Source organism: Chiloscyllium punctatum, chromosome 12 (genome assembly GCF_047496795.1).
Source record: "Chiloscyllium punctatum isolate Juve2018m chromosome 12, sChiPun1.3, whole genome shotgun sequence".
NCBI classification, from domain to species: Eukaryota; Metazoa; Chordata; class Chondrichthyes; order Orectolobiformes; family Hemiscylliidae; genus Chiloscyllium; species Chiloscyllium punctatum.
In genome coordinates, this window is record NC_092750.1 from 72,161,336 (window position 1) to 72,175,747 (window position 14,412).

Below are 14,412 nucleotides of genomic sequence, written 5' to 3' on the forward strand. Positions count from 1 at the left end.
TGATGTCCTCTAACCTTCAATTCCCCAATCCTGGGAAAACATGTGTATTCACCTTATCCATGCCTCTCTTGATCTTAAACACTTCAATAAGATTGTAGTGAGAAAATGAATTCAGCAGATCAGCTCCAAACAAACACAAAATGAAATGGTCCAGAATCATTCAGCTTTTTAACAAGTCCCAACAGGAGCATGCCCTCATGTCTGGTTTAGCAAAGTACCCTCAGACTTCTCCCCCCGCCCCCTACCCCGCCCCTTACCCCCCCCTCCCCCTCCACCACCCCCCCCCCCCCACCCCCAACACACCCACGAGCCCAAAGACTGGGAGCATTGTCCTGTCAAATTTTCTCCTTTCATTTAAAAGTAAGCAACTTATAATGAATCCGTATAAATCACTGATTCAACCTCAATCACAGTTATTATGTCCAGCTCCATGCATTACATTTTAAGCAAGTTGTGACAGCTTAGAGGATGCAGAGAAGCTTTACGAGAATGGCTGCAGAGATGAGGGACTTCAATTAAACAAACAGAGTGGAGAAGTAGGGCATTTCTCCTTAGATAAGATCAAGAGGAGATTTGACAAAGGTGTTCAAAATTATGACAGGCCTGGACAGAGTAAATAGAAAGGAATTGCTCCTATTACTGCACAAGTGGAGAACCAGACGTCACAGATTGATGGGAAATGATAAAAGAGCCAAAGGCAACAAGAGGAAGAACATTTTTATGCAGTGAGTAAGTAGGATCCAAAATGTACCAGCTCACAGAGTTAAGATTCATTTATGGCTTTCAGAAGGGAATTGAAGGTGCTCGTGAGGAGAAAAACATTGCAGGGCTGCAGGGAAAGCAAGGGGAAGTGGGTGTCACTAAATTCTCTTGCAGAGAGCTAGCAAGGGATTGAAGGGCTGAAAGGCCTTTTGCACTATGATCATTCTATGATTCTTGATTCTGTTAATCATTGTGGAGTATAGCTCCTTAAGCACTGTGCAGCTCCAGAATTAGAATTCCTTCTTGGGATGTAGGCAACATAGTTAAGACTATGATTTATTGCTTGCCCCTATTTACTCAAAATGAGCTACTCTCAAGATCACTTAACAGGGCAGTTCATGAAGAATCAGTCACATCGATAGCAGACTAAAATTGCACATAGATCAGGCCAGAAAAGCAAGAAAAGATTACCTTCCGTGAAGGAGATCAGTGATCCAGTTAGGTCTTTATAACAACCCAGCAACAACACAGTTATTTTCATCAAGACAGTCTCTATCATTAACAGCACACATGGTTACTTGAATGTGATTGTTCCATTACTCACAATGGTCTAACATGGTTGTCACTGTTCATTGAACAACTACTTGAACAAACCTAATCACCGAGGACCTTGGCTAAGTTTGTATTTAGTTCAGTAGTTCGCAGCTTCTGTCCTTCTCCTCTGGAATCGATTCTCCAACCCACAAGGACCATTTTCTGTAATGGTCCAAATGATACGTGGCCAAGACTGCTGTCTCACTTTGGAAGTATCTCTGGATATGTAAACAGCAATGCTCCCCAGTTAAGACCTTTACCAGTAAAGAAAAGCTGACCTCTATCATTGACGGGTATATATGAGATTACAAACAAGAGCTTCAGTATATAGTCCAATACGATCTAATGTTTTCCACCACTTGCAGTATATTAGATATAGCTATTAAGGACCCCCTGAATCATTCTCTGCTTTACAACACTCATACGTATTTACGTTATACAGTTAGCCAATGTTTCTGATCTCAGTCTCAGCAAACCCGAGAGATTCAACACTGAGACAACACAGTAAGTAAGCTGTACTCACAAGCAGAATGCAATCTTCCCTTCGTCCAGGTCTATCACACATGTGACAATATCACCGGCTGCCCAAGCCTACAGGTAAAATACACTGAATTATAAAAACATACATTTGAAAGAAAAGATTAAAGTTTCCTTTCTGCACAAAGAATGTGTCCAGTATCAGTACACTCAGTAATGTGAATAACAAGCTGGAGAATATGTTGCTCGCTACTCTATCTCCTAGTTTTGCAAATCTTTAGGATATTTTTGGGTGAGCACAGGCTCAGACAAGTTACCTTGTACAGGATAACTTGAGAACAGTTCTTTGCGGTACCATCCTGGTCATTGTGTATGCACGCTCGCTTCTTAATGTAAAAACTGCCAAAGCATCTGCAACATTTTCCTTTCACAAGTATGCATCCAATTCCCTTTGAAAGTTTTTACTAAATCTGCTTCCGCCTTTCAGATAATGCTTTCCAGATCACAAGTCAATACGCAAAAACATTTCCCTCATGTTGCCACAGGTTCTTTTGGAAACCTGAACCTTCCTCCACTACTTCTTATTTATTCCTCAAAATAAGAACATAGCAAAGAACATAAGAACATAAGAACAGGAGAAGTAGGCTATCTGGCCCTTCGAGCCTGCTCAGCCATACAATATGATCATGGCCGATCTTTTCATGGCCTTAGCTCCATTTACCCGTCCTCGTGCCATAACCCTTAATTCCTTTACTGTTCAAAAAAGTATCTATCTTAGCTTTAAACATATTTATTGAGGAAGCCTTAACTACTTCGCTGGGCAGGGAATTCCACAGATTCACAACCCTTTGGGTGAAGAAGTTCCTTCTCAATTGGGTACCAAATCTGCTCCCTGTAATTCTGAGGCTATGCCCTCTTGTCCTAGTTTCACCTGCCAGAGGAAACATCCTTTCTACCCCCATTTATCTATTCCCTTCATAGTTTTAGATGTTTCTATAAGTACCTCCCCAATTCTTCTAAACTCCAATTAATATAATCCTAGACTCCTCAGTCTCTCCTCGTAAGCCAACCAAAATATTCTCACCAAAACAGGTGAGAATTTTGTACAATCTAGAAAATCTCCCCTTGAACTTTTCTGCTGTAGGGTAGCAATCTCAACCTTAAGTCTCCCCAACTTATGGTACCCATAAGTCATCACATATTTTTCTTTATCGGAAGTATAAACTGAAATGGAAGTTGGACTGTTACAACTGGAAAACCAGGAAGGTTGCAATTGAAATTCAAGTAAACTTCAAATTAATTTGAATTTCAAGCTTTACATTTTACTGAGCTAGAAGCAGCTAGAAGCACTGAGGCAAAGGTGAAGACTGAGCAGCATCGAGAATCTTTATATTTAAGGAAATTCTAATTGTTTGAGTTGCAGTGTTGAAAGCTGAAATTGCAAAGTGGAAACGACATCCAGATCCTGCAGACAGAAAGCAAACATCTCATCCACCCTCTCACCACATGGGAAAGACAGAAAACCAAGCAAGCTTAACGTAACTTGTACAAGGAAAGATCTAAGTTCACGTGATCAACCATTAAAATGAAGAACAATCACCACTCTGACATCAGCATTTCAAAATTCAAATGAATGAGGAAAATAACTTTTCACCAAAAGTCTGGATTTTTAATTTTCAGAACTTTATCCTGTCTATATTGTTTTTCATCCATAGAAATTGTCTGTCAATTGTCTACCCTAATCATAATTTTCAATCTGCACATTTATGTGCACACATGTGCTTGCAGTTTTGAAGGGGCACAGTTTGAATTACACAAATCTTTCCTTCTCCCGGTTCCTGTTCAAGTTGTATAACAATGTATAATTAATTTTTATGGTTACTGAAGAAACCGAGCGTAAATTGTTTCTGCATTAAGCAACAGGCAAATTGGTCATTCTGGAGGCTTCACTGGGATTCTGTACATTTCTGATGGCTTGTGATCAGTGGGGAGCAATTATCAGTGCACAGTTAGGTTTCAAGTAAATTTCTTTTGCAGTTTTTATAAGCTTCAATATCCTTCTTAAAATCCGGTGCTCAGAACTGAATACAATATTTCAGATGGGGGTCAACCCAAAAATTTATCGTTGAGCATAATCGGTTTGCCTGTTGATACAGGCCAGCAGCCCAGCTGTTTTTTTAAACAGTCTTGGAGAAAGCGAGGACTGCTGATGCTGGAGCTCAGAATGGAGTGTGTAGATGGTGCCGGAAAAGAGCAGCAAGTCAGGCAGCATCCGAGGAGCAGTAGAGTTGTTGTTTCGAGCATAAGCTCTTCCAAGAGATAAATGGTGGGGGGGGGGGGGGTGGGGGGGGGGGGTGGGGGGAGAATAAATGGGAAGAGGGGTGGGGCAGGGGCTACACTGTCAAACCGGTCTTGTCATTACCTGTTTATCATTTCAAAGAGCCCAGAACCTACCATTACCCAGACTCTTCCACCTCATTTATCTCTCAGCCCCCTTGGGCACCCCTGACGTTCCTGATGAAGAGCTTATGCTCAAAACACTTTTTGACTTTTAAAAGAGAACAAGCAGCTGTGTGAACAGTGTTTACAATAAGTGTCAGCTTACTACTTCCAAAACATGCAGCAATCCTTGGTTTTAAAACAGTTGTTTTCTTATTTCACAAGTCCACGATCAAAAATATAGAAAAATGATTATACACATGATATTTATAAGCAATATAGATAAGAATGTGGGGTAACGTTAAGTGTCAATAATAAGTATACTGTTTTGGATACTGTTGGAAAGACAGGAGGAACCTACTTGAGGAAAGCCACACCGGACCGGTTTCTGGCATCGATCCTGGCTCTGTGGCTCAGAATTGAAGGGGGGAGAATAGGAGCGCAATAGTGGTCGGAGATCCAAAGCTTAGAGAAACAGACAGGTAATTCTGTTGTCACAAACGAGGCTCCCAGATGGTATGCTGCCCTCTTCGTGCCAGGGTGGGATGTCTTGGATCAAGTCTACAGTATTCTAAAGGGAGAGGGTGAGCAGCCTTAAGTCGTGGTACACATAACTAGGAAAAGGGATGAGGACTTGAAAAAGTGAATATCGGGAGTTAGGCTGGAAGGTAAAAGGCTGGATGAGCAGAGTAATAATTTCAGGATTGCTACCAGTGCCACGTGCTGGAGGCTAGGAATAGAGAGCGAGTGCAGATGAACAATGGCGACAGAGAGAGGGAGGGAAGGAGGGCTTCAGATGTGTGGATTACTGGGATACATTCTAGGGAAGGTGGGACCTGTACCAGGAGGACAGGTTGCACTTGAACCAGAGGGGCACCAATATCCTGGGCAAGTGGTTTGCTAGAGCTCTTCCAGTAGGGTTTAAAACGAATTGGGTAGGGGACAGGAACTAGACGTACAGATCAGATGATGGAATGGCTGGTCAACAGGCAGATACAGCATGCAGAGAGTCTGTGAGGAAGGATAGACAGTTGATAGAGGAAAGTTGCAGTCAGTGAGCTGGTTGAAGTGTGCCTATTTTAACACAAGTGTCAGGAATAAGGGTGATGAACTTAACAGCATGATTCAGTACTTGGAGCTATGATGTTGTGGCCATTACAGCGACTTGGATATCACAGGGACAGGAATTGTTGGACGTTCTGGATTTTAGATATTTCAAAAGGAATAGGGAGGGAGGTACAAGAGATAGGGGAATGGCATTGCTAATCAGGGATAGCTGCAGAAAGAGAGGTCATCGAGGAGGGTTTGTCTACTGAGTCAGTATGGGTGGAAGTCAGAAACAAGAAAGGAACACTCATCTTATGGGAGTTTTCTACAGACACCCCAATAGCAACAGAAACACAGAGGAGCAGATTGGGATGCAGATTTTGGAAAGGTGCAAAAGTAACAGGGTTGTTGTCATGGGTGACTTCAACTTTCCTAATGTTGATTGGAACCTCTTTAGTGCAAATGGTTTGGATGGAGCAGATTTTGTCAGGTGTGTCCCAGGAAGGAATCCTGACTCAGTATGTAGATAGGCCACCGAGATGGGAAGCCATATTGGATTTGATGCCTGGCCAGGAACCACACCAGGTGTCAGATCTCTCAGTGGGACAGTATTTCAATGAAAGTAATCACAATCCCCTGACATTTACTATAGTCATGGAGAGAGATAGCAGCAGATGGTATGGAAAAGTATTTAATTGGGGGAGGGAGAAGTACAATGCTATTAGGCAGAAACTGTGGAGCACAAAGTTGGAATTGATACCCTCAGAGAAATGTGGAGGTTGTTCAGGGAACACTTGCTGCAAGTGCTGGATAGGTTTGTCCCACTGAGACAAGGAAGGGATGGTAGAGTGAAGGAACCTGGACGACAAGAGATGTGGAACATCTAGTCAAGAGAAAGAAGAAAGCTTACTTAAGGCTGAGAAAGCAAGCATCAGAAAGGGCTCTAGGTTACAGTGTAGGCAGGAAGGAACTGAAGAATAGATTGAGGAGAGCTAGAAGGGGGTATGAAAAGCCAGGGCAGGTAGAATTAAGGAAAATCCCAAATGCATTCTACACTTGAGGAACAAGAGGATAGCCAGAGTGAGGGTAGGACCGATCAGGGATAGTGGAGGGACCTTGTGCCTGGAGTTGGAGGTGGTAGGGGAGGTCCTTAAATGAACACTTTGCTTCAGTATTCACTAGTGAGAGGGACCTTCTCATTTGTGAGGACAGTATGAAACAGCCTGACATGCTTGAACAGGTTGACACTAAGAAGGAGGATTTGCTGGAAATTTTGAAAAACATGTGGATAGATAAGTCCCTTGGGCCAGATGGGATGTACTGAAAGTTTCTACAGGAAGTGAGAGAAGAGATTGCTGCACCTTGAACAATAATCTGTGTCCTCACTGTCCACTGGAGTACTGCCAAATGATTGGACTGTGGCAAATGTTATTTCCTTGTTCAAGAAAGAGAATAGGGATAATCCTGGGAATTACAGAAAAGTCAGTCAAATGTCAGTGGTGGGCAAATTATTGGAAAGAATTCTGAGAGACAGGATTTATGATTACTTGGAAAAGCATAGTTTGATTCGAGACATTCAGCACGGCTTTGAGAGGGGCAGGTCATGCCTCACAGTCTTATTGTATTCTTTGAGGATGTGACAAAACACACTGATGAAGGTATAGCAGTAGATGTGGTGTTACCTGGATTTTAGCAAGACTTTTGATAAAATTTAGAAGGTAAGGAGGCATGGGATACAGGGAAATTTGACTGTCTGGATACAGAATTGGCTGGCCCATAGAAAACAGAGGGTGGTATTTAGCCTGAAGCTCGGTGACCAGTGGTGTTCCACAGAAATCTGTTCTGGGACCTCCAGTCTTTGATTTTTATAAATGACTTGGATGTGGAAGTAGAATGATGGGTTAGTAAGTTTGCCAATAACACAAAGGTCTATTGAGTTGTGGATATTGTGGAGGGCTGTTGTAGGTTGCAACGGGACACTGACATACAGAACTAGGCTGAGAAGTAGCAGATGGAGCTCAATCTGGAAAAGTGTGATGTGATTCATTTGGGAAGGTCAAATTTGAATGCAGAATACAGAGTTAAAAGGTAGGATTCTTGGCAGTGTGGAGGAAAAGGGGGATTTTGGGCTGCAGGTCCATAGATCTGTCAAATTTGCCCCAAGTTGATAGGGTTGTCAAGACGACTTATGGCATGTGGCTTTCATTTGCAGGGGTTTGAGTTTAAGAGCCAAAAGGTTATGCTGCAAGTCTATAAAGCCCTGGTTAGACCACTTGGAATAGTGTGTTCAGTTCTAGTCACCTCATTACAGGAAGGATGCGGAAGCTTCAGAGAGGGTGCAGAGGAAATTTACCAGGATGCTGCCTGGACTGGAAGGCACGTGTTATGAAGAAAGGTTGAGAGATTTTTTTCATTGCAGCGAATAAGGATGAGAGGTGACTTGATAGAGGTGTGCAAGATGATGAGAGACATAGATAGAATGGATAGCCAGAGACTTCTTCCCAGGGCAGAGATGGCTATCGCAAGGGGGCAAAACTTTAAGTTAACTGGAGGAAGGCTTAGGGAGATGTCAGAGATAGGTTCTTCACACAAAGAATGGTAGATGCATGGAATGCACTGCCAACAGTGATAGTAGAGTCAGGCCAAGTGATTAACACTGAGGAAGAACGTCTGAGGTTACAGGAATATGTCGGTGAGTTGGTCAGATCGGCAGGTCAGTGGCAAATGGAACTTAACCCTGATAAATGTGCACTTTAGGAAAATTAATAAGACAAGTGATTACTCAATGAATGGCTGGACACGATGAAGCTCAGAGGAACAAAGGGATCTTGGACTGCTTGTCCACATATCCCTAAAAGGTCGAGGGCAGGTTGACAGGGTTGTTAAGAATACTGGATTAGTGATGCTGGAAGAGCACAGCAGTTCAGGCAGCATCCAACGAGCAGCGAAATCAACGTTTCGGGCAAAAGCCCGTTGGATGCTGCCTGAACTGCTGTGCTCTTCCAGCACCACTAATCCAGTATTTGGTTTTCAGCATCTGCAGTCATTGTTTTTACCTAGGGTTGTTAAGAAGTCATACAGGACACTTACCTTTCTCAGCTATAGCACAGATTATAAAAACAGGGAGATTATGTTCGAGCTGTATAAAACTGTGACTAGGCCACAGCTGGAGTTGTGTGTGGAGTTCTGATCACCTCACAATAGGAAGGATGTGATTGCACTGGAGGGACTGCAGAGGAGATCCATAGGGATGTTGCATGGAATGAAGCATTTTGGTTTTTAAGAGAAGCTTGAATAGGCTTTGGCTGTTTTCTTTACAGCAGAGAAGCCTGATTGAGGAGTAGAAGATTTTGAGGAACATAACAGGGTAGATAGGAAGCCCTGAACTGAATGGTCAATAACAAGGAGCCATGATTTTACATTGAAGGGGCAGAAGGTTTAGAGGAGATGTGAGAAAAGAGCTTTTTTCCCACCTGGAGGGTGGTATTAATCTACTTGGGAGTGGTAGAGGCAGGAAACCTCACAATCTTTCAAAAGAACGATGATAAGCACTTGAAATATCAGAACATTCATGGCTATAGGTCAAGTGTGGGAAGTGAGACTAGTGCAGATAGGTCAGCACAGGTTTAATTGGTCAAGGGGCCTCTTCTGTGCTCCTTAACGTGGTCTTTACAGTTGTCATTTGTTATAATATTGGCAATGGGGAGGGCAATTAGCGTAAAGAAAGCTCCCACAACTTTGTGACTCACAAGCAAGAGGATGTGAGCTATAGCAATCACATTTTTAAAACCCATTATAAATAAGTAGCAGAGACATGTATGTCAATAACTTTAAAACTGAATATTGAAAAGGAGGAGGGAAGAATACAAAAAGGTGTGAATACTAAAAACAACCAAAGCAGTCAGCCTTAAGGCTCGGAGAGCAATGGCAAGACAGGAAAATTGGCCACAGGAAGTAGAATCAGAAGGCAGATGCAATAGTGGCTGAACAATCAATACTGGACTGAAGAAAGTAAATAAGAAGGGTTCTGCTAGTCTTGGACCAGTTTAGGATGGAGAGAAGGACAGAGGACATGAAGCAGGGCATCCCACAGGACAATGTGAAGATGTTAAAGGACGCTAAGGTGGGGAGATTTTAAGGGGATTACAGTCATAACTGAAAGATAACAAGGATGTTAAATTGAGTCACTTAGACACAAGGAGCCAACACTGCTGGGTGAGGTCAGGAATGATGTGATGGTGAACCACTACATTTTAGATGATCTGTAGCTTGTGGAAATGGTAATTTCACTGAGTGGAGCATTGGTAAATCAAAATACTGATAATAAAAGGCCCAAAAATGGGTTTCAGCAATAGAGATAAAGAGAAAGTAAGAACAGCAGGCAGGATTTAGGAATTAAACAAAAGTAGCCACATGATGTATTAAATGTCTGAAGGAAGACAAGCAGTAATAGAAGAGGGTTATGGCTAGCAAAAATAAAACACTGTAGAAATGCAACAAGTTGATATAGGCAACTTCTATTTCAATTTTGGACACAAACAAACAGTCATAAAGGAAATAAATACAAAACTGTCAGTAAGAAATGGAGACTGAATTGGTCAATGTGCAAGCCCTGATCCAAATCTCCTTTACCCCATTTCACCATAAGCCACACTGGCTCAGCTTTTTATGGAATAAACTTTCAGATTTAGGTGGAAATAACTCTGTTCTTACCCACCATTTTCAGATTCCTTCATAAATAAACAAGTCACTTACTTTTCCATAATTAGTTGTGGTAACGTTCCACTTGCGCACTCTATTCCCATCGTAGGCGTAAGAATCTGACGTATCACCAACGCCCTCCTGTTTCAGCAAATAGACAGATGTCAGGAAGACAGACTGAAAAAACTGGCAATAACTGAAGCAGCAAATGGGTTTCCAGCAAATTTCACTTCATAGAAACCAAAACTCAGCATGAAAGATTCAGCTAATATCAGACCAAAGAGGCACAGATGGCACCTATTAGCCTCATTCATCCTTAATGTACAGGTTAGTACAATCTTAACACACAAATGACAACAATTAGGCACCTCAAAATATTACATTAACAAAGAAACATTGTAAAGTGTAAAGATAGAGTGTTTAGATACAGATGTTCACCTTTTTGCTTCTGAACAAATTCTTCAATTCCAGGATTGTACTAAGTTGTTGTCTACAATCAACTCCCCCACCTCCTCAAACTCACTACTTCTATTATATACTAGATCTATCACAGAATTACAACAGCGAAGGAGTCACAGTCAGACAAATATAAGCCTCATGAAACTACATTCCAGTCAATCACAATCAGAAACAGCTCGCAGTAATTCCCACAAAACAGAGCAAGTTAATCCGCCACAGGGATATATAGCACAGACTCAGGCCATACAGACTAATCAGTCATATCAATGTTTATGTTCCACTGAAGCCTCCCCCGTCTTTTCTCATCATAACTGTGATCCCTCATGTGCTTGTCAAGCTTCCCCTTAAATACACCCATACTATTCATTTCAAGCATTCCCTATAGCGTTCTCATGACTTGTTGCATATTGGAGTTTCTTCTGAATTCCCTGTCGGATTTCTTCATGATTATCAAGATCAATAACACCTTATATCGATGAGCTCAAGTTATGTTTTTCCCCACAAGAGGGGACATTCCTTTCGTAATCACTCTGCCAAGCCCTTCCACAATGTTAAGGATTCTAACAAATCAACCTTCAGCCAGTCAATCCTTTCCTGATTAGGTATGCCTAAACACTTCTGATTTCATCCTTGCACCCTCTCTAAGGCCTCTAAAATTTGTTATAATATGGTGACTAAACTGCATGCATCATTCCACCTATGGTCAAACTAAGAGTCAATGTAGATTAAGCACAGCTTCTTGCTTTTCAATCCCACATCTTTAGAAATAGTACGGAGTGTTTGTTTGGCTCTTTTGTTGTCCCCCAAAACGTTAATGATGGGCACATTTATTGAGATCCTTTTGTTTTTCGTCTGTATTTACACTTTGCAAACAATAAGTCATTTCCCTAACCTTTCCATCAAAATGGAGTACCTTACATTTAGCTGGGCTGTTCATCTGGTCCTTATATGTCTATTCAGCAAGTTTATTCAAGGCCAGTTGCAGCCCTCAAGTATTCTGCACCCCCAAAAGCTGTGTCATGTGCAAACTTAAGACAGCTTTTAGTAATCTCAGTGAAACTACTGGAGATACAAAAGTTTATAAAATAATAAGGGATATCGATAGAGTTACTGGTACTTGTCATTTCCCAAGGATGGGGGATTTCAAGACTAGGGGACGCATCTTTAAGGCGAGAGGATAGAGATTTAAAAAAACACAATGAGTGGCAATTTTTTTTTTAAAAACAGAGTGGTTTGCATGTGGAATGAACTTGCTGAGCAAGTGGTGGATGTGGGTACAATTACAATGTTTAAAAGACATTTGGATAAGTAAATGAATAGGTAAGGGCTGGAGGGATATAAACCAGGAGCAGGCAGGTGGGATTAGTTTAGTTTAGGATTATGTTTGGCATGGACTGGTTGGACCGAAGAGTCTGTTTCCACGCTGTATGACTCTATAACTAGGCCAATGCTGCTTTTTGTATCACTGGGAAATTGCAAGACAATTAATCACAGTCCAACACAGCTCTCTATAATTCCTGAGAATTAATGAGAGTCATCAGACACAGTTCTCTGTAACTCTTGTGGAACAGAGAAAGTTGGCCATAATCAGACACAGCTCTTTTAATCCCTGTGAAGCAGCTTAAGAACTAGTTACAAATACAATCCATGCGAAAAAGCACGAGTTTATCACCCAAATACAGCTCTCCATTATCCTAGTGAAAAAAATGTAAGAATTAATTATAATCTGAAACAGCGCTCTGCAAATTCTGTGAATATTATGAAAATTAGTCAGTCTGATACAACTTAACATAACACCAGTTTAATAGTGTGGGTTAGTTGTAGTCAGACTGACACAGTTCTCCATAATCCTAGCATTACAGTGTGAAAGTTAGTCAGTCACACAGTACGATCTGTAATTCCCATGAAATGGAATGTGATTTATCAGAGTCAGCCACGGATCTCTGCAATTATGCGAAAGAGAGAGATTTAATCACAGTCTGACACAACTCTCTGTAATCCCTGCAAAACAGTGAGAGTTAATCACAGTCAAGCACAACTCTTTGCAATCCGTGAAACAGTGACAGAAATAATCACAGTCAGATACAACTTTCTTTAATCCATGTAAAGCAGCACAATAACAAATCACATAAGTCTCACCAAATTCCCTGGAGTCTATGTGAACCTGTCCTTTACTCTATTTGCTGGGGGAAAAAAGTATATATGTGAACAGATTAAAATTCCCACTTTCCTCCACCCATCCTGAAATGAACAAGAGAATTTGCACAAATGAATATCTATAATCTTCTCTGTTTTGCACAAAGTGCACTGAGGATTTGATGAACAAGAAAAAGTCTTACAATCAGTGGAGGTATAAAGCTTAGGTGACACCAAAATGGGAAAAGCCTGACATAGAACATAGAACATAGAACATTACAGCGCAGTACAGGCCCTTCGGCCCTCGATGTTGCGCCGATCAAAGCACCCCTAACCTACACTAAGCCACTATCCTGCATATACCTATCCAATGCCCGCTTAAATACCCATAAAGAGGGAGAGTCCACTACTGCTACTGGCAGGGCATTCCATGAACTTACGACTCGCTGAGTGAAGAACCTACCCCTAACATCAGTCCTATATCTACCCCCCCTTAATTTAAAGCTATGCCCCCTTGTAATAGCTGACTCCATACGTGGAAAAAGGTTCTCACTGTCAACCCGATCTAACCCCCTAATCATCTTGTACACCTCTATCAAATCACCCCTAAACCTTCTTTTCTCCAATGAAAACAACCCCAAGTGCCTCAGCCTTTCCTCATAGGATTTTCCTACCATACCAGGCAACATCCTGGTAAACTTCCTCTGCACCCGTTCCAGTGCCTCCACATCCTTCCTATAGTATGGCGACCAAAACTGCACACAATATTCCAGATGCGGCCGCACCAGAGTCTTATACAACTGCAGCATGACCTCAGGACTCCGGAACTCAATTCCTCTACCAATAAAAGCCAGTACGCCATATGCCTTCTTCACTGCACTATTTACCTGGGTGGCAACTTTCAGAGATCTGTGTACATGGACACCAAGATCCCTCTGCTCTTCCACACTACCAAGTAGTCTACCATTAGCCCAGTAATCCATCTTTTTATTACTCTTACCAAAGTGAATCACTTCACACTTAGCTACATTGAACTCCATTTGCCACCTTTCTGCCCAGCTCTGCAGCTTCTCTATATCCCGCTGTAACCTGCCATATCCTTCCTCACTGTCTACAACTCCTCCGACTTTCGTATCATCCGCAAACTTGCTCACCCAACCTTCTAACCCTTCCTCCAGGTCATTTATAAAAATGACAAACAGCAATGGTCCCAAAACAGATCCTTGCGGAACACCGCTAGTGACGGCACTCCAAGATGAACCTTTGCCATCAACTACTACCCTCTGTCTTCTTCCAGAGAGCCAATTCCTAATCCAAACCTCCAACTCACCTTCAATGCCATATCTCTGTATTTTCTGCAGTAGCCTACCATGGGGGACCTTATCAAACGCCTTACTAAAATCCATATATACCACATCTACCGCTTTCCCCTCATCTACCTCCTTAGTCACCTTCTCAAAGAATTCAATAAGGTTTGTGAGGCACGACCTGCCCTTCACAAAACCATGCTGACTATCCTTGATCACATCACTCTTATCCAGATGTGCATAAATCCTATCCCTTACAATTTTCTCTAAGACTTTGCCCACAACAGAAGTGAGACTCACTGGCCTATAGTTACTAGGATTATCCCTACTCCCCTTCTTGAACAAGGGAACCACGTTTGCTAGCCTCCAGTCCTCTGGCACTACTCCTGTCGACAAAGAGGACACAAAAATCAAGGCCAATGGCTCTGCAATCTCCTCCCTTGCTTCCCAGAGAATCCTAGGATAAATACCATCAGGCCCAGGGGACTTATCTATTTTCACCCTTGCCAGAATTTCCAACACCTCTTCTCTACATATCTCAAAGCCATCC

At 42.0% G+C, this 14,412-nt stretch overlaps 1 protein-coding gene across 2 annotated transcripts in view; it reads right to left on the reverse strand.

Moving 5' to 3' along the window:
* Window positions 1–14,412, reverse strand: part of rnf123 (ring finger protein 123) — a 402,816-nt gene that overhangs the window by 355,347 nt on the left and 33,057 nt on the right. For both annotated transcript variants that reach the window (XM_072582761.1, XM_072582762.1), the window contains exons 8-9: window positions 10,015–10,101; window positions 1,820–1,887 (exon numbers count right to left, since the gene is read on the reverse strand). In XM_072582761.1, the coding sequence (XP_072438862.1) occupies window positions 1,820–1,887; window positions 10,015–10,101 (155 nt within the window). The remainder of the gene's footprint in view (window positions 1–1,819; window positions 1,888–10,014; window positions 10,102–14,412) is intronic.